Genomic DNA, 23,091 nt, shown 5'->3' on the forward strand with positions numbered 1-23,091 from the left:
GTGGCATAGAGTAGTAGAGTACTCTGTGGGGTGGGGTAAACATATTTTAGTTAATCATTTTGAAAGCAGCTGATTATTCTGTGTTTTTATGGGGTACGTAAATGTTATCAATGCGTTTCACAAGGAGGAAGATAATACTACGTAAAAAAATAAATATTATCATCGGTCGTGACTCGTGTCTCGTGCAGTTGCTGCACGAATTAAGATATAAATCTTTGTCGGTGGGTTGCGGAAACGTTTACCGGCATCTCTTAATTTTTAATTCGTGGTGCTTTAATCTTTTTACTATGCTGGTATTGTTTGATGTTTGAAGGAATTTTTCGAATGAAGTAATTTTAATAGTTCGTGATTTTTCGGTATTCATTGTTGTCGGTAATTTTTTTTTTTCGTTTGATTAGTTTTAACGTGTTAAGGTGTATGAGTTTTAAGTGTGTAAGAAACTAATCATATTTTGTATTTGCTTAGTTTTCTTTAGTCACACCGGGACGGCCGTATTATTGTAATAGCTTATAATAAGCAAACGCCGCGAGTCATACAAAATATTTTCGTCTGACGCAATCCGCTGATATAAGTTTCATTCTTTAGATAACCCGTACAATTGTAACCCTAAAAATGGCGATTCAGAGGAAATATCTTCTCCAATATATTTCATTCGTAAATTATGTATTGAAATCGTGTTTTAACAGAACCAAATCTCTAGTCATACGGTCAACAATGCTTCGTGATCTTAGAGTCAACATCCTTTTTGGAACTGAAATAAAATTTAAATGTGTTCCTGACAATATATTGGAAAAACTTGTAACACAATACTATGACAATATAACAATTCTAAAACACAATTTAGAAATTCACAATTGTATATTCGTCAGCCAGGAAACATTAAACAAATTAAAATTGAACAACATGCAATGGGTGCTAGTCAATGTTAAAACTACAGTTTCCTGTAGTCTACCTTTGTCCCACTACAACAGAATAATAGTGTTGAACTCTTATACAGAATCTGATTGCATTCTAACTTCGACAAATTTATTTAATCTATGTAATTGCAATCATACATGTCAAGTTTGTCTGCTGAGAATAATCAAACCATTAAGAGACTTTGAGCCAAAAATAACACCAAAAGTATCAATATCTGTGATGAAACCTTTGGCATTTAATGCAGAAACACAAAAACTACTGGATAAAATACTTTACAATTATTTTTCTTTACCAAAATGTGTATCAATAGGAGATATATTAAAACTGGATTTAAAAAAGACTTACCCAGAAACAGAATATTTAGTAGAGCCTACTAGTATTACAATTTACTACATTAAAATTGTTGAAGTAGAAGAAAGAAGTGTGCAAGTAAATTTATACAACTGTAAAAATAAATTTTATATATCTAATTTACATACTAAATTAAATGAAGTTCAATATTCAACCAACACATATTTACCTATGGAAAAAGAATTTGCAATAAATAATTTAAAAAATTTAAGCATAAATAATTTCAATGATTTTATTTTGAACATATTTCCGGGTGGAATGAATGATGAAGGAGAACTAATTGTGTCAATGATAAAACCATTTATTCAACAGATTCGTTCAGGTGAAAAATTCATTATTTTTTTAGTATCTAATACATCTAACAAAGTAGTTATAAGGTTTAAAATAACAATAATTTATTAACTTATAAAAATGAATGAACAGTAGAAACTTGACTGTCCAAACTATTTGGGACTATTTTAAGACCATTTTAGGTTCTGAAATACAAAACTTTGGATATTGAGAATTTTTTTATTCTTAAAATATACTTACAACATTCATAGAGGTATATTTATTTATAATACTAGCCAATCCTATGTACTTTGTTGTCTGTTAAAAATGCCAACTCTATATGAGACTTGCTTATAATAATGCGAGTAGTTTATTATCAGGTAGGTAATCCATTTACGGTAGATTGCGGACTCTATATGAATATAATATGTTTTATATTAATTTTTTTATTTTGATTGCATACTTGAGCGGCATACTTAGATTAAACAGTGGCAACCAATAGGTATAGAAAAGAAAAGAAAAAAATAAATACAAAAGAAAATACTGATTTTCAGTAAATATATTTATATTTCTTCTATAACCAATAGCAATCATTCATAAATTAAAATTTACTTCATTAATCTCAAAATCCCTGTTTGAGCAATCCTCTGGATGAATCTACCTGGTCCAATTGTGAATCTAAACCATCCAAAGAATTACTCAAACACACACAAACATTTTTATCAAAATCAGTCTAGCCGTTTAGGCAGACATTAGAGCTATACAGATTACAGACAGACATTATTTTTGATGTATATAGATGAACATATTTATTTTATATTAATCAAGTGCTCGACTCGACTAAAAAAATGTTTGTACTTGAAAAATATGAGAATTCACCTTAAATTGAGTATTTGTTTCTCAATTTTTAAAATTAGAAATTAGAAATACTAGGTATAGTATTTTATTGAAAAATAAATGCTTCAACTATGAATAACTGAAAGATCCCAAATTCTAGTACAATTTGAAATACTCAAGCAATTCCCAGTATTGACCCTTTTTTTAAAAATCTATATTTGTTGATTACTCAACTTTTTTTTTAATAGGTACCTGTCATTTGTTGAGGACTCGACATTTTTTCAATTTTGAAATTGACTCGATTGAATTATAGAGGATACGGCTTATAATGTCCACTGGTTATAAGTACCTGCCGCTTATGTTGATAAAAAAATTCCAGGAAATAACAGCCCTTAAAAATGTACTTTTCGCCGCTTACTGTGTATTTCCATTTTAGGTATCAGAAATAATAATAAAATCGGAAATAGAAATAATTCATTTAAAAAATAGAGGTTGAATGTGCACATAGAGGACATCATAGGCACAGATTACTTTGCTATCCTAAACAATTTAGAGCATAGCTTGTCTATCTTTAACCAAAAAAACAGGCTCATATCACTGATTATTTTGAAAGAAACTAAATAAATATAATATCAAAATTAAAAAATTAAATTTTTTCTACCTACTAAATTTTAAAATAAACAAAATTCAATTTAAATTACATTATTACGTATTACCATTGATTATAAATACTAGTATTTATAATCAATGGTATTACCTATGTATGTATTTACTTTGTATTTTGACATGCAACAATCCACTTATTACTATGTATGTAAAAAATTACTTTTTACCTGCTTTTCAAATCACAATTTATATTGATCATTAGGGCTGTGAATTTGTAGGAAAGTGCATAATTTAAAGTATGCAATTACAAATTCAATTATGTGACTTTTATTTTGCATTTTTTTGAATTTTTTGACATTTTAAATTTTTAGCTCATCTTTGTACATTTTTAGGTTGCATTTTCCTTTTTTAGTTCATTTTCCAGTATTTTTAATCAAATTCCGTCAATTGACAGGAAAAATGTTTGAAAAAAAAAATTTGTTATTGTACACAGGCTATATATACTTCAATAAAGAAGGCAATTGTTAGATAACTACATAAGTTATTTGTAAGTTATTTATTTCTAAAGTTTTTAAAAAATGTTTCAGGTAAATATCCTTAAGTATAGACAATTCAAATTCAATCAACATTTTTATCATCTTTCTTTTTATTAAATAAACACTTTTTTATGCTTGTAATGTACTAATGTATTTAATGTATTCTGTACCTAATATTAATATAAATATTTAAATTAAATTAAAAATCATTTAAAATGAATTTTATACTATATTTTTTTTGGCATTTTATATTGAATTTTTTGCATTAATTTTTTTGTGCATATTTCATTGCATTTTTTTGACATTTTTTAAGATTCTTTAGTGCATTAAATTCACAGCCCTAGTGATCAAAATACTCTTGTACAAATGTGATCATTATAAGTAGAGCTGGGATTTGTATGTAAATACATATTCTAAAACATGATAAATTAATTAGTGCAAATTATTAATTTGTTTCACGTGATTTGCAATAAAATAAAACATATTTTATTTTGCATGTTAATTTGCATAATTTTACATTATTTATAAAATGTCTACTTTTTTTTACATATTTCGTAAATATTGACAAAAAAATCCAATACGTAAAATAATTTGTCAATTTCAGCATCAAAGTTGGTGGTTAAGTAGCATTGTACATTTATACTTTGATAATAATACCTACTCTTAAAAATTGTAAGTGTTTATAGGTATAAAGGTATTTAAATTTAACGCATTTACATATTTTTAAATTTTTTTTTATAAAATATTTTTTTATTTTTACTACATATTTTATTTTGTAGGTATAAATTAGTGTTAAGACTAGATCACTGTAGTTTGAATTTTGAAAATTTAGAACACTACATGGTCTATTATTGTTTTACTTCAAATTGATTGAATTATTTAGAGTTGTATTATAACTCGACACGTTTACATATTTTTGAATTTATTTTATTTTTTACTACATATTTTGGTCATTTTAATTACATATATATGTATTATGTACATATTTTTAGTTTTTTGGTACATATAAATCCCAGCAATAATTATTAGTTACGGCCACTGTAATTTAATACATATATGATTATGTGTATGAGCACTACAACCAACACATATTGACTTTTGGATATGTATTTTAAAGCATTTTATCATTAGTATTTTTTTTTTTTTTGTTTTTAGATTTTCATTCTTTAAAACCAATTTTCTTGGTTTATGGAGTTAATGGATGTGGCAAAGAATTATTAATTGAATCAGTGTCAAAATACCTTGGAATACAATACATATCTCAATGTTGTTTTAACTGGCCTACAAATAATATTGCCCAATTTAAAAAAAAAATAGAATACTTTTTTGATGAAATTAGAAAAATGACACCATGTATATTACACTTAGAAAATATTGAAGTGAATATAATTTTTTTTTTTTAATTTTAAATTTTTAAAATAATGAATTATAATTTCAGGCTTTATGTTTATCTTCTACTAAAGATTTAGAACAAGAAATTTTGGATTTATTTATCAGACAAATAAATGTCAAAACCAATAATCCTATAATAATTATTGCTACTGCTAACTCCAAAGAGGAACTAAGTCCTGTTTTCTTAAGACTATTTTTGCAAAGTCTGCAAGTCGGAAATTTAAGCAAAATAGATCGAGAACAATTATTGAAATGGATATTGAAAAGAGATTCTGTAGTATTAGATAACAAAATGATTAAAAAAATTGTAGATCATACTTCTGGTTTCAATTATACAAATTATATGACACTGCTGCTATTATCTGTAAAGTAAATTTATAAATGAAGCTGTTTATGTTTAAAATATAAATAGGTATGTCTTTGTTAATTAATACATATGTATTTTTTTTAAGGAATCATATGTCTGTACATAATATTAAATCTACTGATGTCATACTGGATGAAGCTGATATAATGACTTCAATAGGTTTGTAAATTATAGTTTAAGAGTTTATATTATTGTATTATACAATTAAATCTACATATAATGGACATTCATTTGACCATTAAATGTGTCCATTTTATACAAGTATCTTTTAAGATAAGTTTCGTAGTATCAAAATATGTTAATTAATTATGTTAAAATATAAAATGATTGTTTGATTCATATTTATAGAAAAAATAAATTTAATGTTTACTAAATCAATTGGAGCACCATCAGTACAAGTTGTAAAATGGGATGATGTTGGTGGCTTAATGAATGTGAAAGAAGAAATTATGTCTGCATTGAAACCTTCAACATTTAATATGAGGAGATCAGGTAATCCATTTATTAATAATTTTAGCATGGTATTGAAAACATTAACACTTTTCACTTCGCTACTGCATTAAAATATGACTTCATACTTAGCTGTACTGCATTAAATTCACTTTTACGGAAATACTTTTTTATTGAAGATTTTTTTTCGGTATGATATAAATTAAAAGAAACCACAATGTATGCAACTGAGTGAGGCTAACAGTGTTTGGTGCTGTCGTGTATACCTATCCCTGTGATCACATGGTCAAAACCATTTTTAATTATTTGCTTGAATATTAAGAAACTGTATACACACTATGTAATTTGGTGTTTGGTGTTATTGCATGCATGTATTACTCTATACCATTATTCTTTAACTATTGCAAAGAATTTAATAAATCAATAGTTAGCTAATGGTATTCCTTATACACAGTGGTCAATGTGGGGGGGATACAAAAGGATGGCATCCCTCCCCTTATTTTGAGGCATTTCGACCACTGCTTATACAGGATTTAGTGGCTCATTATTGGTTTATTACATTTAAGTGAACCATTAAATGAATACATTCTTTATGCAAATCAAGACATTATATGTATTTAAATATTTAGGTGATAATAGTCTATAATCTATACAATAATACATTTTTCAAAGATAATTTGATGTTAAAATGTTGTACCTAGGAATATTATTATATGGTCCACCTGGAACTGGAAAAACATTATTAGCAAAAGCCGTGGCAACTGAATGTAAATACAACTTTTTATCAATTAAAGGTCCTGAATTACTCAATATGTATATTGGACAAAGTGAAGCTAATGTACGAGAAGGTAAATTTATATTATACACTAATATAATGTTTTGGTTAAAGTTATGCTAGTAAAATATATGTAATATAAGATGGTGAGAAAATATACAAACAAATATTATTAATATTTAACTAATATTTAAAACAATTTTTTAGTGTTTAACAAGGCTCGTTCAGCTATACCGTGTATTTTGTTTTTTGATGAACTTGATTCTTTGGCTCCAAAACGAGGTCAAAATGGAGATTCTGGAGGTGTTGGAGATAGGTATGGATTTTTTATATTCTATAATGCAATAAATTTTGCATATTATATATAATTCTAGAGTTGTATCACAATTGCTAACCGAAATGGATGGAATGACATCAGAAAATCAGCAAATATTTGTATTGGGTGCTACAAATCGACCAGATCTCATTGATTCTGCACTTTTACGCCCAGGAAGGTATTATTTTAAATATTAATTTTAACATGCTTTATTGAAAATAATTATTTCTTTTAGACTTGATAAAAGTGTTTATGTTGGTGGTTGTAATGATAAAGAATCAAAACTTCATGTCTTAAGAGCATTGACTAAAAAGTACGTATAGTTTTATTTAAATAAATGAAACAATATTGATTTGTCTTTTATTTTTAAATCTATATATTGAACTGTCAAAATAATAAACATGTATGCATTGTGCAGTTAATAATAAGTTGTTTAAATATTAAAAGTATAGCTTATACACAATATATTATATAATTTAATTTCAAATAATTTATGAATATCAACTTGTAATATTTTTAAAAATATTCTAAAAACTTTAATTTTTTTTTAGATTTAACTTGCATTCAAATTTTCATCTAGAAGACTTAATAGACCACTTGCCAGATCAAGTAACGGGAGCTGAATTGTATGGAATGTGTCATAATGCATGGTTAAATTGTGCTAGAAGAGTTATCCAACAACGACTAACACATATTAATGGTAAACTTTTATCTATATTTTAATGTAAATACACATACTGTTGGAATTATACATTTTATCATTTTATAAATATTTTAATTTATTTCAGGCGAACAATGTATAACTGATGACAATTTAATGGTAACTGAAGAAGATTTTATGAAAGCTATGAGTGAAAGTTTTATTATAAAGTAACAGCTTTACATACTAAATATCATAAAGATAAAATAAACAAGACTGATATTATTTTTATGATTTATTATTAATATATATTTGATAATTTATATTTTTTTTAATCACCCAAAAGCTTTTTTGTTATAACGATCAATGATCTTTAACCAATCATTTCAATGGTCATATTAAATAGATAAATATTTTTGGTTAGGTTAAAAAAAACATGTTTGGGTTATAATATTTTATATTGAGCCATAATATGGTCATTGGTGTTTGAGTCGCCTTATGCCTTGAGTTTTATCGAGTAGTTGATTTGCTGCTGGATTGGCGTATTGATCCAGCCTTAACTCATATTTGTCGGTAAACTTAGAAAGCTCGTTCTGAATGGATAGTGATTGACTGGTCGATCTTTAAAGAAATATTAGTCGATCTTATTAAAAATGAAGTATACCAATATCTTTTAATCAAATGCGTAATCTTTAAGTTAAAGACTATGAAGGCTATGAAGAACATACAATTAATTTTCGGATCAAAAAATAATCAAAGAATTATATTATTATAAAATGTATTATTATGCTGCATATAATATAAAAATATATTTGTGCCACTGAGAAAGCGCTACTGGGAGGTGACTAAAACTCGTCAGATTTTGTGCATTTACATCACTAAATCTTCCTAGGTGTGAGAGAAATTTGGGTACTAAAACACGAAGCTCGGTTATTTAGATGTGCGAGCAAGTAGTGCTCTCTCAGTGGCAGTATAGTATACCTAAACAAATAGTGGTAGATTACCAGATACCTTAATTTTTTTATGTGGCTCACTAGTTGGAAAAGGTTTGTAATCCCTGCTGTAGAGTATTGTCTTTGCAGTAGTGTTGAATAGTCTCAATATTTACAGGTACAACTGCACTCTTGTATTCTATTCGACTATACTGGTTTAATTGCCATGTACAATAACAATTGCTTATAAGGTAAAATTCAGAGTGTTTTCATCTGATCAGCCAATAAAAATATTATATTTAATATTCTTTTAAATTGTGTTTTCTCAACTGGCCAAAGGACTTTTACTCTAAATTATGACTTGTTGTTCAAACAATTGTTATTAAGTTTTACAAGATGCTTGGTTTTATGAATACAATTTACATATGGTTTTAGAAATATACTTATAAACTCTATAAATCAAATGTAAAATCAAACCTCGAATTTGGGTCTCTTATCTGGTCATTTAATTTTTCAACTCACAATAGTGATTTAGACACTATCCAATATAAATTATTAAAAAGAATAGCCCATACCTCAGGATATTCTTTATCCATATATTCCTTAAAATAAACTTTTTTTTTGAAATTATCCTTAGATTAAATGTATTTTCTTTTGTACCTATATTCGTATAACACCAGCTTATCTTAAATGAAAGTCAAATTTACATGAGTAATCCAGCTGACTAACATTTTTGCCATTCATTTATCACCAATCACCAAAAGTTACAATTTATAAATTATAATTCAACGTGGTGAAACAATTACAATGGTTTATCAAGTTACATAAGATAAAATATATAAAATGCTTAAGATGTAAGACATAATGTATAATTGAATAATAGTTATAATGTATTGATAAATATTACAAAAATCATTGAACTTTTTTATCATGTAAATCACTCCGTATTTTTTTGATAACACTTAAGTAGTATATTGTTACAATTGTAATTTTATTTTATAGTACATTAACAATTTATACATAAAATGTTATGAGCACTAATATACAATAGTTAATTCATTGAAGTATAATAATTGTAAATAATAATAATAATAGTCAATAGTTAAAATAAATTTAGAGATCAAATCAATAAACTAGTACAATCATGAATAAATTTAAAAATAAGGCCCAGTAAAGTACAATATTAACTTGAGAGCCCAATGCCAAACATTTATTATCTAACAAAATAAAGTCAACTTTAAGTATTTACATGTTAATTTGCATATTCCAATTGTACATTCGAGCTATATGAGTGCGGTAGTGTAAATTAATGCTGGTGTAACTACTTTTGTAAATTTATATAACTAATGACAATATAGAACATACTTTTATTATTATAGGAGTAACCTTACATAAAACTTTTTAACAAATAAAAAAACACGAAAAAAGAAGTTTTTTAAGACAAATTACCGAATACAGTGTGATCATTTTTTCAGATAACCCTAAATTTCTCAGCGTGGTTACAATGGAAATAGTTAAGATAATTTTGGCAAGCTATAGGTATCTATAATATACATTATACAAACGTGCGATACAAGTATGCACAGTAAGACTCATATTGTATAAGTTATAATTTAATAATATGATTTAATATTTTTTGATACAATAGTAGGTACAACTCAGTTATTTTAACTCTGAAACTATTGCTTCAAAATTAAAATTGACTGAATGCAAGCCATTTCAAATTTAAATACATACATTTTTTTTTCAATTTAACGTGGATATAACAACCTCTTAAGTATTACACATAACCCAGCCTAGAACTTTAGTGTTAACCGAAAAAATAATTGCACTTTTTATAATTTTTACATCATATGCAACCAATATATTTTAAGTGTTGATTACATTAAAAAATAATTTCCTGGTTTATTTTGCAGAATTTTAAATGTAAATAATTGTTACGGCGCTAGATTTAGTCAAAATATTTTTGAGGCTCAGTCAACCATTATTTACCTCTATACTTTGAAACTAGCTAAAATTGAAATTTTCACTTTAATCATATAGAAAAAATAATATATCAATTATCAATATAATAACAATATTGCACTAGTATGAAATATGAATTGAGATTATATAAAGGTAAAGAAATTAGAAGATTGTAAAAAAAATTAATACAATAATTTGCCATCGAAAACATACAGTTCAGTCAGACATTTTTTTTTCAGGAGTCCATAGTTTTATTAAGTCATTAGAGCCTCCATAAACACAAAATCGCTTACTATCATAAGTAGCACAGTTCATAGGTAGAGGTATATCATTAGAAAAAGGTAAATGTTCACCACTTTCGATATCAAATATTCTCATCCCTCTTTTTGAAGGCAAAAACACAATGTCTTCTTTTAAATGTTCAGTAACAGCAAACTGATAATCTTTAAAAATATGATTCTTGTTAAGGTCACACAATGGTACAGATTCATAGTGATTAGGACGTAGATGACCAGTACTAACTTCCCTGCAATTAAGAATTAATCATTAGCTACTTAGTTGCTCTTAATACATTTTTTTAAAAATATTTAATTACAGTATATTGTTCAATATTGGAAAGTTGCTTTATTTTAAGTTGAGAAATGTATGGGCTTTTTGATTTTATTTTTAATCTTGTAACTTCAATTTCTTTAGAAAATATTAAGTAACTATTCAATATATGGAGATCAATATAACATGCACATTTATTAATAAATTAAATAATAAATTAAATAATAAATACTGACAGTAATTTTATAAATGTCTAGGTATTTGATTAATTAACAATTGAACAATGATTTAAAATATATCTAAATAAAAATTCTCATATCATAATATCTTAATGGTTAATAAATAATAATTATTACCATGTTTTGATGCCTCCCTTGTTATCAACAGATATAACACTATTTCCATCATTATAAAACCGTAACCCAATAACTGGATTAGAATGGCTTGTTGATACAGAAAACGAATCTTCATTTTTAAATTTGAAAACAAAATCTCTTTGAAAACGAATATCCCATAAGTAAATGTTTCCATTATCATTGCCGGTAACATATTGTAATTCATTTGTTGGATGCCAATGGATAGCTCTTATTGGTTTTTTTTCAATATTTCTCATTGTCATCACAACAATACCATGCAGCATATCAATCATGAATACATGTCCTTCAATTCCTGTCACTAGAAATAAATTTTTTTTTTCATTCATTTTTATAGTTGATTAATCTTAAATCTAAATTATGTAGTACCTGCGACATATTTGTTAACACTATATTTTTTTGCAGCCATCACATGGTTCAAAACTTTTGTACGCATTTTCACAGTTTCAATTATTTTACAAGTAAATGAATCCCAAAAGTGTACAGAATCCATAGTGCAAACAGTAAATACTGTACCATCCCAAAGCCAATGTGCTGAATTTGGTGATCCATTATTATCAATTGGGTCATGTGGAATTGTCATTCGCTTCATTTGATCAAAGATTTTAACATTTTGAGAAACATTATAAATAGCAACACTGTTATACCTGGATATGACTAGCAAACTAAAAAAAAAAAACACATTTTAAATCTAAAATTTTATTTTTTTTATAATAAATTCACTACTTTAAGTAAATTACATTAATGTCAAAGGAAAACCAATTTAATATTAATATACCCTAACATTTCATACCCTTTCTTTACTTTATTAAAAAAAAGCCCAAACCATTTCAAGATAACATTTAAAATAATTTTTTTTAAATAAAAACATAAAATATTAATTAATATAATATTATCTGTAAAACTTTCTAAAGGTGTTATAATATCTTATTTTATAACACCTATCTTAACTTTAACAGATATGCATCACATCCCACGACAATATGCTATTAATATACTATCCATTGATATAGTTATTGATATAGAAGCAATAACAACTTTTTTAATTTCTTATTACTTAAAACCCAGAACATTAATTTTTACATTATAAAATATACATACCATTTACTTTCCCTTGGATCAACTTCCATCGCTAGAATATCATCTTGTACATAATTTGGAGCGCCTGTTCTAATTGGATTAATGTAAATTGCTGGCAAAGATGTTTTATGAAGTGCATATGCGACATAATTGATCTCATTGATAATTGTGCGACGTTTATATTCCATGGAAGATATAGCTCCAATGGAGCGTTTTATATCTAAATCAATAATACGATTTGGTTTTCTCCTCTGTTAAAAGTACCAAAAACAATAAAAAATATATTATTCATAGCAATATTATATACAATGTTATATTTACAAAAAATAATTATTTTAATGTATTGTTTGTATACAAATATAAATTCCCAAAAACTAACAAATAAGCAGGCAAATATTATTAAAATATCCGAAAAAAGTTTAAAATTTAGATTCTATACATTTGGAAGTAGTACAGGTATCTAAAAAGAGCAATAATTTTAAATACCCTTAAATATTATAAGATATTTCATATTGTTATAGAGCGGTAAAGAAACGATAGTTTATCATCAATAATCGAAATGAGCCATCATTGAGGTAATGAGGTGTCACAGAGCATACCATAGTTTTATTTTAACTATACCATATTCTTATATAGCCTTAGTTTTATACTGGTGCCAGTAAAGCCATAGTTAAAGTATTTCATAGAATAAAATAAATACCAAACATTTATTAAATAAATGAATGAAGGTACTAGTAAGTTCTTTTAAAATTATATATTTTTTTATGGACATTTTTCTTATGAATACAAAAAATGAAGCGTCTTGACAACTGTCATCATTGAAAACAGGAAGAAGTGAAAGGTTTTAATTATGGTAGACTTTTAAAAATATTTATTTTGTAATCCATACGTAAATCAATATATGACACCACTACAATCTATTGCATTAAGTACTGTCACTTTTGTGGCCTAGTAGAAATAAATATTGAACCCATCTTATTATTTGGCAGCCTAAAACTGAAGCGGTGCCACTGTGCTTAGCAACAATTGTTGTTTAGATGGTGATGTATATATTTTACCAAGTTGGTGACCAAGACACATAATCTTTACCTTAGGACCTTGTCCGCCGGACGGTGCTCGTTCCATGTCGACAAGATATGTTTGCACTTATAACAAAACAGAACCCGAATAGGCTAGCAGTCGATGTGCACTTAGTGGGCACTTGCAAAACACTGTCGGGGTGTCAATCGTCACTTCGCCAGCTAGTTGACACAAATCCAAGGGGATAACGACGTAGTTAGGTGTATCAAAAGATACACTACCTGTAGAAGATGTGGAGCTCGAGCCGCGACGGCGCGGTGACGGCTGCTATGGCGACCGAAGAGTGGGCCAGAGGGATAAGGTGGTCAGGATTTCCGGTGAACTGAGGGGGCTTGGTCCAATTCGCTTCCGCCGCCCGTTTCGACTGAGGGAAAAGGGGCTGCGTGACTCGAGTGCGCGCCCGATCTACCGACGACGACGGCTGGTACAACGGGTAAGTCCGATACTTGTGACCGGCAGGGTGCTGAATTCCCGATCACTAATAATTTATGTGTTGTTTATAAATTATAAGTCAACTGCCTGGCAATAAGAGAGAATAATGCAAAATTAATATTAAGAAAACTATCCAAAATGTTCTGATAATAATAACCACTATCAACAACATGATAACATGGTATTTTAAATTGTGGCGGCAACAATGTGCCTACGCTTAAATATGATAATGTGATCCAAGACGGTAATATTTTTTTAGTTGTTGTACCTACGAGCATAATATTATAATAAAAGTTACTACGGGCTACTATAGTGTAATCATGTGCTTATATATGTTTTTTACAGTCAATGCGATGACCATAAATAATAGATCAATAAATAAATAAATAATCAACAGGAGTGTTATCTGTGGTTTGCGCAACCTACAATTTTAATGTATCCAGAACATCTAACTGTATAAATGTGAAATGAAAATCTTTGTATGGGGTAAACTCTGGAAGTACTTATCAGATCTTCTTGATTTTATTTTTAAATGAAAGAGTATATCACGGAGAAGGTTTCTGTTGCAATAGCATTTGTCTAAGCTAAAAAACAATTGAGTTATCTATTATTTAAATTGTATACCTATACCTTTTTTAGTAAGAAATAGTCGCTGACCGAAAATAAATAATAATCAGACTCGACAATCTCAGATGCTTCCAGACAAGCCGTTATCGATGTCGAATAATAAACAATCATTATTGTTAGCTCGCGTTCAGCCTTCTATAGTTTTAATAGGGGAGACTTTCACGGCTCAGAGAATAGGCAATTTAACATGGCCTATCGATGCTGTTCATTATTTTAAAATTTATAACAAACATTTGTGTTGATAACAATCAATTTTTATTGTGCAATATAATAATGGTATACATGTGGTTATAATTACAATTAATAAAGAGACATGATAAAAGATGGTATAATAATAAGCAACATGATAATTGATAATGATCATGGATTTATATTTATAACACAATATAAAAATTATATCGCCTATGTGGTAGAACAATACAAATAATAAAATACAACATAGGCCTATATGGCTACTAAAAGAATATAATGTGTTGCACAACAGTATACTATAAAATACAACTATAAAAACTAATAATAATAATGATAATAATATAATTAAACCCTTTAAGGCCAGTCGGCCATTATAATAAACTCACCTGTGGTACGTTAAATGGCGGATTTAATCCCACGCGACTCGTCCCGGGGACGTAATAACAAAAACAACAAGAAATAATTGCAACCCGCGCACGTGCGACCATTTAGCCGTTCCACGAAGAAGTACAACACAAGATACCAGGCCTTGATTTACGCATGTGCAGGCGGTGCACTAACACAGGGCCCCCAAATTTGAAGGGCCCCTTCGGCCTTCCTATTCTATACTTTGCTACCATAAATAAAAGATATTTTTAATAAGATTTAGTAAGTAGTAACTATAACCTATTTAAGGAGGACGCCACAGAATGCGTAGTTTTCATACGGTTTACACTAATCACTAATAAGCCAGTTCAAAAAGTCATTTTTCGGTAATAATTTTTTTCAAGATCCCCATTATTGTTTGAAATATATTCGATGAATGAATATTCGCCATACTTTTCCCAACTTGGACATTATATTACAAATATATTTATTAATGCCGTGCACGAATTGTAGTAGTGAACATTCATTCTCTGTACTCAAACGTATAAAAAATCGAATGCGCTCTACTTTAACACAAAAAAAACTGGACTCCTTATCATTACTGGCAATCAACCATGATGTTACTAAACAGTTAACATTTGAAGACAAAATTGCTGAATTTGCAAAAAAACAAGAAAAAAATGTCTATTATAATTAAATAAATGAATTGAACTTTTTATTGTTAAATATGTACCTATTATTATTTTTTACATTTTTTGTTAAAAAAGGCACCCAAAGTTTATAGTGCACAGGGCCCCTATTTCACTAAATAAGCCCCTGCAAGATACTGAGATACAATGCTTGCATCTGCGCATAAAAAACAACCAAAACACACTAAACCGGAACAGAACAACGCTAGCGGGAACAACGACAATGGCGAGCATAAACACTCTAGAACAGAGAAAAACTTGAAGAAAGGCAACAATGTTACGCGAAACACAGAATATCGCCAAAGCCGCATCTAAAATCATTTTGCCTCCATCCATATTTATCAAAGGCATCCATGACTTCATTGGACTACATAACAACCTAAAAGAAGCCACTGCCCCTGACAGTTTTTCGTGCAAATCTACCACCACTCACCTCAAAATCCAAGCAGACACTCCTAACAGCTATAGAAACATAATCCACTACCTAAAAGAAACCAACGCACATACCCACACCTATCAGCCACAATCTGTAACGCCGCGGGTACGATGCGGGCCGATGGTGCGTTCGCGCTGCCGTCCGAACTTTGCAAGGTTCGGGCGCTAGTGTGTCGTGCTAGCGGTTTGTCATCTTCCCCGTCCGCGGCTTAGGATCGTGTGGCTTTCGCTGCGTACGCGGTTGGAACCGCGTACGTACCCATGGGTTGCGACTTCCTCGCAGTGGTAGATGTCAACGGTAGCGCGAAAGCAATATTGGCTAACGGCAACCCATTTCCACCCATCGGCCCCTTCCGCTACGGCGGTTTGGGCGATGCGTCCGAAGCAGGTGGCTTCTGACGGTAAACTATAAATTTATTATATGCTTGTCTCGATTACGGCGGGGCGCCCGGCTCGGCGAGTAGGAGATAACTCAGAACGATTATAGCAAATACTCGAAGACAAACCGAATCCGCGCGTCGGAGCTGCCGTGAGGCGGCTCCGGCGCGCGGTGCTGACTTCGCCCGCAGACGTGTGGGTTGAGTCGGTACGCATTCGTCGCCGCTTCCGGCGTGGCGATGGATGTGCGGTTTGTACTCTGCGTAGAGCGGATTGACCCGGCGGAATCGCTTCTAGCTTTTTGCTGTGCCACTACGCGCTCACTTGGAATAATTGGACCCCGGTCCGATGCTCTCGGTGAGTCGCGGTGGTGCATCGGGGGGTCACGCACCCTGGGTTCAGACACGACTGACCCTTGGTCTCGCTGTGCCTGGTACACTCCGCCGTCCTTCGTTGCGCTCGGTTACGGTGTCAGAGAGGTCGGAATTGAAACCAAACTCAGTGCCGACTCAAGATACCCGTCTCCTATAATAAATAGGGCCCCACCGATGGATTAAATCGCATTGATATTTCGATGACGAGACGGAGTCTGGAATTTAAAACCTGGACTCTGAAAACGGCTATCAAGTTTGATAGACAGGCCTTAAGGGCACTAGACCGGGGTTCACATTAATTTGTGGACCCTGGGGAGTAACGGGGAGCCTGCTCTCCGAAACTCGTTAACTGGAAGTGGCCTTTATCAGCTGAACCAGGTTCGGTCCGGCAGCTGACACTGCCCCCGACTCGAGGGGGAAACTTGCAACTCGATAACCCCTTCAGAGAAAAACATCGGGGAACTTAAATGATTCTCGGGTGACTTGACCGTGCAACGGAAAGTCAGAGAACCGCCTAGGGTCTTAAAAGTCTCTGGGGGGGGGGGGCTACCCTTGTTAATTTAACTATTAGTAGGGGTTGCAAGCGGATCTGGCTTTGGTTAGCTGGATCAGACGCGCTCGGCCCGTCATTTAATATGACGGACAACCGAGGGGTCCTACATCGGATCTGCCTTGCGGACGCACAAGGGCGAGGAGCATCCTTAATTGGATGTTCCAGACACCTCCTAAGCTCAGGTACTTAGCTATGAGAATATTTTGGCACGGAGGAGGTAAAAATACCGTGTCTATAGGGATCCCCCCTGGGAAGGAAGGGGGTATAAATTCCTTATTATGTCAGAGGGGCGCAGTGACATAATGGACTAAATAGATCGTCCCCATCTCGTGGGAATTTTATGGAAAAATTAAATGCAAATGTTGATAAAGAAGGATATGGAAAAAAAGAGACAAGACAGTTGGTTGATAGGAAGACGGGAGAGTCTCCTTTCGGTTTTGTGGGAAACTGTGGAGGAAACTCCCAAGTTACCGACAAAGAAGCGGAAGGATGGCGAGGGCGAGGGCGTAGAACAGTACTCCTACGGCGTCGGATCCATTGTGGATACAGTCGAGTTGCGGGATTATACCTGCACCTTGAGTCGTCGTCGGAGGGATTTGTCGGATGAACTCCTCAGGCTAATCATGGCGATGAAGCTTGAGAAGGCGTCGATGACGAAGGTCCGGGAAGAAACCTTCAAGAAAGCGAGGACCGGTCTCATGAACGTTATAGACGAGTTAGTCAATGCGCAAATGATGATGCAGGGTCGCCTTCTGGAGACCAGACACCAACGGACCTCCCAGACGAGCTCTAATAAGATTGTGGTTGACCTGACGAAAGAGTGTGGGGAAGTCACACCGGCGGCAACGCCGAGTGATGTTTACCTGCTCGATCGGAAGGCTGATCGCATCATTGAGGAGCTCATCGCCGCTGGGGAAGTGTTGGTAGTGAGTAGTGATGAAGAGCCAAAACAGAAGTTGACGAAGAGGAAAAAGAAGAAGGAGACTGTGGGTTCATTTCCCGAACTCAACTTGGTACCAGAGGCGTCGACCTCTAAGGGAAAGACGGGGACATCGAAGGTCGCTAAGGTCGTGGTAACACAGCCGAAGGTACCGGAGAAGATCCCGTCGAAACCTAAGAAGGAGACTGCTGCTAAAGGGAAAAAACGGGTGGAAACCCCGGTAGGACCCCCCAAGCAGGTGCTGACGAAGGTCCAACAGGTAACGGAGTGGACGAAAGTGGTGAGAAGAAAGAAAGATAAGACAAGGAGAGTAGTCCCCAGAGAGGTGAAAATCCTCCTGGAAGAGACTCAGAAAGCGAGGGCGAAGAGGTTCGGTGGGTTCATTCTCAAAGTACCCAGCAAGCCCGAAGCGGCTGATCCGGCGAAACCAAAAGTTGCCTTCGAGGCAACCGAGGCAGAACTGGTGAAGGCCCTTTGGGACGAACTGGCGAAAAGGAAATGCTCGCCGAAATTTAAGCGTATAAAGAAGGTAGGGCGGGATAAACTGTATGTAGAACTGGAGAAAGAGGAGACGAGGAAACTTCTCCAAAACACTTCGTTGGACTTACGTCCAGCGGGTGAAAGAAATCCTCGTATAAAAATACACGGGGTCGGGATCGAGGTAGACGATGACGGGGTCGCCGCGTTGATGGAAGAGCAGAATGAAGATTCTGTGAATCTGCCGGCGGGTTGGAACCGGGGCGTTTCCCTCATTCCGCGGAGAGCGAGGGTAACGAGAAGGGGACGTGACGTCGAGTTCGAGGTTACTCCGGAGGTCGCTGGCGCGCTTGTGGGCACGGTGGTGTTCGTTGGACTGTCATGTCATGGTGTCGGGTGAGCCCCAGCATAGATGTACGGAGATGCCATAGGTGTCAACGCTACGGACATGTTGGATCGCTTTGCAAGGCGCCGTCAGTGGTTTGCGGGCGCTGTTCGGGCCCTCATCACGCTGTGCAGTGTGCCGCGCGTCCGGCAGAACAGAGGTGTGCTTGTTGCGCCTCCAGTGGCTGGGCGTGCGACCACGCCTCCGGGGACACCACGAAGTGTCGAACGTGGGAGGTAAATTTCCGGCGGGAAGCCCGGAAATTTAGATGGGCTGTGTGAGAATAGGACAGGTTAACCTGGGACGGGGGAAACTGGCAACAGATGACCTGCTGTCCAAGGTAAGGGAGAGATGTCTGGATGTTGTGTTGATTCAGGAGCCCCACGTGACGAAGAGTGGAACGTTTGCTAGTCTCGGCAAACCTCCTCTAAGACTCATAACGGGCAACAGACCGGGAGAGAAACCAGCGGCTGCGGTGTTAGTGGTGAACCCTTTACTGGGGGTGACACTCATCACGCAGTTTAGCGGGACTCACACGGTAATAGTGGAAATCCGGAGCGGGAACAGGAGCCTCCACGTGGGCAGCACGTACTTCCAATTCTCTGAGAGAACTGAACTCCATGTCGAAAGACTGGAGAAAGTGATCCGTGAGTTGGGCGGTGCGGACTGGATCATAGGGGGTGATTCGGGGAAACCGGAGAAACGGACTGGTCGGGAACGAGCGATAGCGACCACCCAGTAGAATTTTCTCAAGAGGAAGTAAGAAGAGCAATTTGGCGAATGGGAAGGGATAAGGCACCGGGAGAGGACGGCATAACTGCCAGAATCCTCCGAATGTCTTTCCCAGCGACTGGAGAGATAGTGACCACTCTTTTCAACGAGTGTTGGCGAAAAGCGAAATTTCCGAACGGGTGGAAAAGAGCCACAGTGGTGCCCCTATTGAAAAATCGCGACAAGGATCCTTCTGACCCGAAATCATACAGACCGATAAGTTTACTTCCAGTACTGTCAAAGGCGTTGGAGTACCTAATCTGTCTTAGATTAAGGGAAAATATTGAACCGAGAATGAACGAGAATCAATTCAGATTTATGGGAAACAAAAGTACCACGGATGCAATATTGAAGATGAGAGAATGGACCGAAAGCCGTACGGAAAAGTTCGTGCTCGGGGTATTCTTGGATATCTCGGGTGCGTTCGATAACGCATGGTGGCCGGCGATATTGCATCACATGAAAAGGCTTGGAGCGACGAGGAGATTGTGTGAGCTGACCCGTAGTTATCTAGGGGGTCGATACGCCAGTATCACAGTGCCGACGGGGAGGTGTGAGCGGAGGCTGTCCAAGGGTTGTCCTCAGGGTTCGCAGTTCGGTCCGGAGCTCTGGAAGATTCTGATGGATTCGTTACTGTCTCTTGACGATTCAGAAGGAGAACTATCCATTGGCTACGCGGATGACGCGTTGCTGATAATAGCCGGTCGGACTCGTGCCGAGGTGATCCAGAAGACGGAGGATAAACTGGGCAGGGCAGGGTCCTGGGCAGGCGGAATGAAACTCTCCTTCTCAGCCGCAAAGGCGAAAGTCATGTGTCTGAAAGGAAAGCTAACTCCGCCTTACATGGTTAGGATGGACGGGAAGAGGTTGGTGGAGGTCACAGAGATGGAATATCTCGGAGTGACTCTGGACGATAGGTGGAGTTTTAAGAGCCATGTGAAAAGAGTAGCGGGGAAGGTGGCTCCCATGTTTCAGAGGATCAGGCGGATTGCAGCCTCTACCTGGGGTCTTAGTGGCCGTACGACGCGCAGATTATACTTAGGTGTATTTGTGCCGAGGATGGCTTACGGGGCCGCAGTGTGGGGTGAAACCGCGTCAGATCGGATGATGAAACGTCTCCTTTTGTACGTCTCCAGCGTGGAGCACTCTTGGCGGTAACGGGGGCATATCGTACTACGAGTACGGAGGCCCTGCCTGTGCTGGCTGGTGTGTTGCCGTTGGACCTAGAAGTGAGAAAATGGGGTCGTCTGGCTAGGTGTAGGAAGGAAGGCCTCGGGAAGGAGACAAGGATAAGGGTAGAGGAGGAAGGAATTGCCGATTGGCAAGCACGGTGGGAGGCTAGTGAGAAAGGTAGACTCACGTATAGCTATTTCCCACAAGTGAAAGATAGGTTAAAGTGTAGCTGGTTGGAAGTTGACCACAAATCGTCCCAGTTCCTAACGGGGCACGGGGCATTTATGGAATACTTACACCGCTTCTCTAAATCAGAGACTGACGAGTGTTCGGGATGCGGAGCACTGGACACGATGGAACACGTCGTATTCAGTTGTGAGGTACTCTCGGACATTAGAATGGCGCTAAGAGACCTCGTGGAGTCGAGCGGTCTACCCTGGCCGTGTGAGCTGCGGTGCCTCGTGGGGACTCCCGGACTCTGGAAGGAGTTTCGGCTGTTCATGCGGGATGCCGTGGTCGCGCGCTGTCATGTGGTGGGTCGCGTTGATGAGTAGTGACTCACGCTTGAAAAAGCTGAGGGCGTCTGGGACGCGTGGCGGTAGCGAATGGACGGTGACGGGGAATCGTGGAATAAACTCTTCGGGGTGATGTCTGCGAATCCCGGCGGCTGTCACTCGCTCCCTCGGGTCGAGTAAGCATCTGGGATGCGAGGTGCTGAGTTGAAAAACGTTGATGGCGAGAGGTCGGTGGAAAATTGCTCCTCTGGCCAACAACCGCTGAAACTCAGCCAGTGGCCTACGTGGGTAAAACCACTAGGTGCGCCGGGAGCGCGTGGTAAACGATGCACGGCCGTAACAAGCCTGTAGGCGCCGGTGGGGCGTGGAGAATGGAGTACTCACTCTATTGTAAAAATTTAAAATGAGGGGCCGCGACCACCGCGCAACCTACGAACGTGGCGTTGTTAGGGCCCACCACTAGCCCTCTTGTATCTGGAAAAAGTAAATAGTAGGGAGGCCAAGTGCTAGCTGTCTCGGTAGCAATGATGCACCGCTGACCGAAACATCGCACTTTAGATGCCTGGTTGTAAAACTAGGATTAAGTACTACGGGAACGACGTCTGGAACCAAGCACCGGGTAAAACTGGTGTGGACGTCTGGGATCGGATTCGTAGTGGCAGTCATTCACTTGACGATAGTGGTAATTGGCCGCATGCAGGTCAGGCGAAAGTTATCGGTGAGCATTCTCCCGGGAGCCTAGCCACTCTGCCGATAGGAGTATATCATCGTGCGGTTGCTTAAACCATATTAAGCAGCGGGTAGGATAGTTCCGCGGCTTTACCAGTAGTCGGCAAAGAGAAATGATAACATCTCGAAGCTAAACTGGTAGCCAAGTGAAACACCCTTGTTGCCGGGGAGGCCCCACGGTCCCTCCGCGCAGGATGGGCGATCGGACAGTCAAGTCGGGTCTCACATGGCGATGCCGACCAGACCGCAAGGAAAGGAAGGTGCCTTCATCAGAAGGGTGACGAGTTTCGCAACTCATATACCTTTCTATGAAGTGTAGGACCTAGTCCATTCTTGGAACTCAAACCCCTAAGAGTAGTTATTAGAAACCTCCATCCCTCTATCCCTCCAAACCCGAGGCGGACATTGCATCAGCAATAGAAGAAATTGGCCACACTTTAAGAAATGTCACCAATGTTAGATATCAGCAAACTAAAACCCCATTACCCTTCTTCTTTGTTGACTTAGACCCAAACGATAGCGTTAGTGATAGCGATGTTTTCTCTATAACCTCTCTACTACACATGGAAATTAAAATTGAAGAACCCTACAAACAGCGACAAATTCTGCAGTGCCAA

The 23,091-nt window shown here is 35.4% G+C and overlaps 2 protein-coding genes across 3 annotated transcripts; one reads left to right on the plus strand and one right to left on the minus strand.

Moving 5' to 3' along the window:
• The first annotated feature begins 146 nt into the window (after positions 1–146).
• On the plus strand, positions 147–7,744 carry LOC111040805 (peroxisomal biogenesis factor 6). Of its 2 annotated transcripts, XM_022324832.1 has the most exons (12): positions 147–372; positions 466–1,591; positions 4,674–4,897; positions 4,957–5,279; positions 5,363–5,436; positions 5,626–5,769; positions 6,429–6,575; positions 6,710–6,818; positions 6,877–6,996; positions 7,054–7,131; positions 7,370–7,518; positions 7,607–7,744. In XM_022324832.1, exons 2-12 carry the CDS (start codon positions 613–615, stop codon positions 7,690–7,692), a joined length of 2,433 nt encoding a protein of 810 aa, XP_022180524.1. In that variant the 5' UTR covers positions 147–372; positions 466–612; the 3' UTR covers positions 7,693–7,744. The 2 variants fall into 2 exon arrangements, with proteins under 2 accessions (XP_022180524.1, XP_022180523.1); XM_022324831.1 differs by having other exon boundaries at positions 147–1,591.
• A 1,493-nt stretch (positions 7,745–9,237) lies between these two features.
• On the minus strand, positions 9,238–13,483 carry LOC111040806 (DNA excision repair protein ERCC-8-like). The gene is made up of 5 exons (XM_022324833.1): positions 13,448–13,483; positions 12,380–12,609; positions 11,648–11,943; positions 11,261–11,579; positions 9,238–10,881 (listed from the first exon to the last, which is right to left on the minus strand). Exons 1-5 carry the CDS (start codon positions 13,481–13,483, stop codon positions 10,572–10,574), a joined length of 1,191 nt encoding a protein of 396 aa, XP_022180525.1. The 3' UTR covers positions 9,238–10,571.
• Positions 13,484–23,091: the final 9,608 nt, after the last annotated feature.

The sequence above is a fragment of the Myzus persicae genome, unplaced genomic scaffold (assembly GCF_001856785.1).
Source record: "Myzus persicae strain clone G006 unplaced genomic scaffold, MPER_G0061.0, whole genome shotgun sequence".
NCBI classification, from domain to species: domain Eukaryota; kingdom Metazoa; phylum Arthropoda; class Insecta; order Hemiptera; family Aphididae; genus Myzus; species Myzus persicae.

Coding starts and splice junctions, on each gene's coding strand:
- LOC111040805 (XM_022324831.1), top strand. CDS start 613: ATGGCGATTCAGAGGAAATATCTTCTCCAATATATTTCATTCGTAAAT. Junction 1,592..4,673: donor TATTCAACAGATTCGTTCAG/GTGAAAAATTCA, acceptor TTTTGTTTTTAG/ATTTTCATTCTTTAAAACCA. Junction 6,819..6,876: donor TCTGGAGGTGTTGGAGATAG/GTATGGATTTTT, acceptor ATATAATTCTAG/AGTTGTATCACAATTGCTAA.
- LOC111040806 (XM_022324833.1), bottom strand. CDS start 13,483: ATGGAACGAGCACCGTCCGGCGGACAAGGTCCTAAG. Junction 12,610..13,447: donor CCGGCGGACAAGGTCCTAAG/GTAAAGATTATG, acceptor TACTTTTAACAG/AGGAGAAAACCAAATCGTAT. Junction 11,944..12,379: donor GATCCAAGGGAAAGTAAATG/GTATGTATATTT, acceptor TTTTTTTTTTAG/TTTGCTAGTCATATCCAGGT.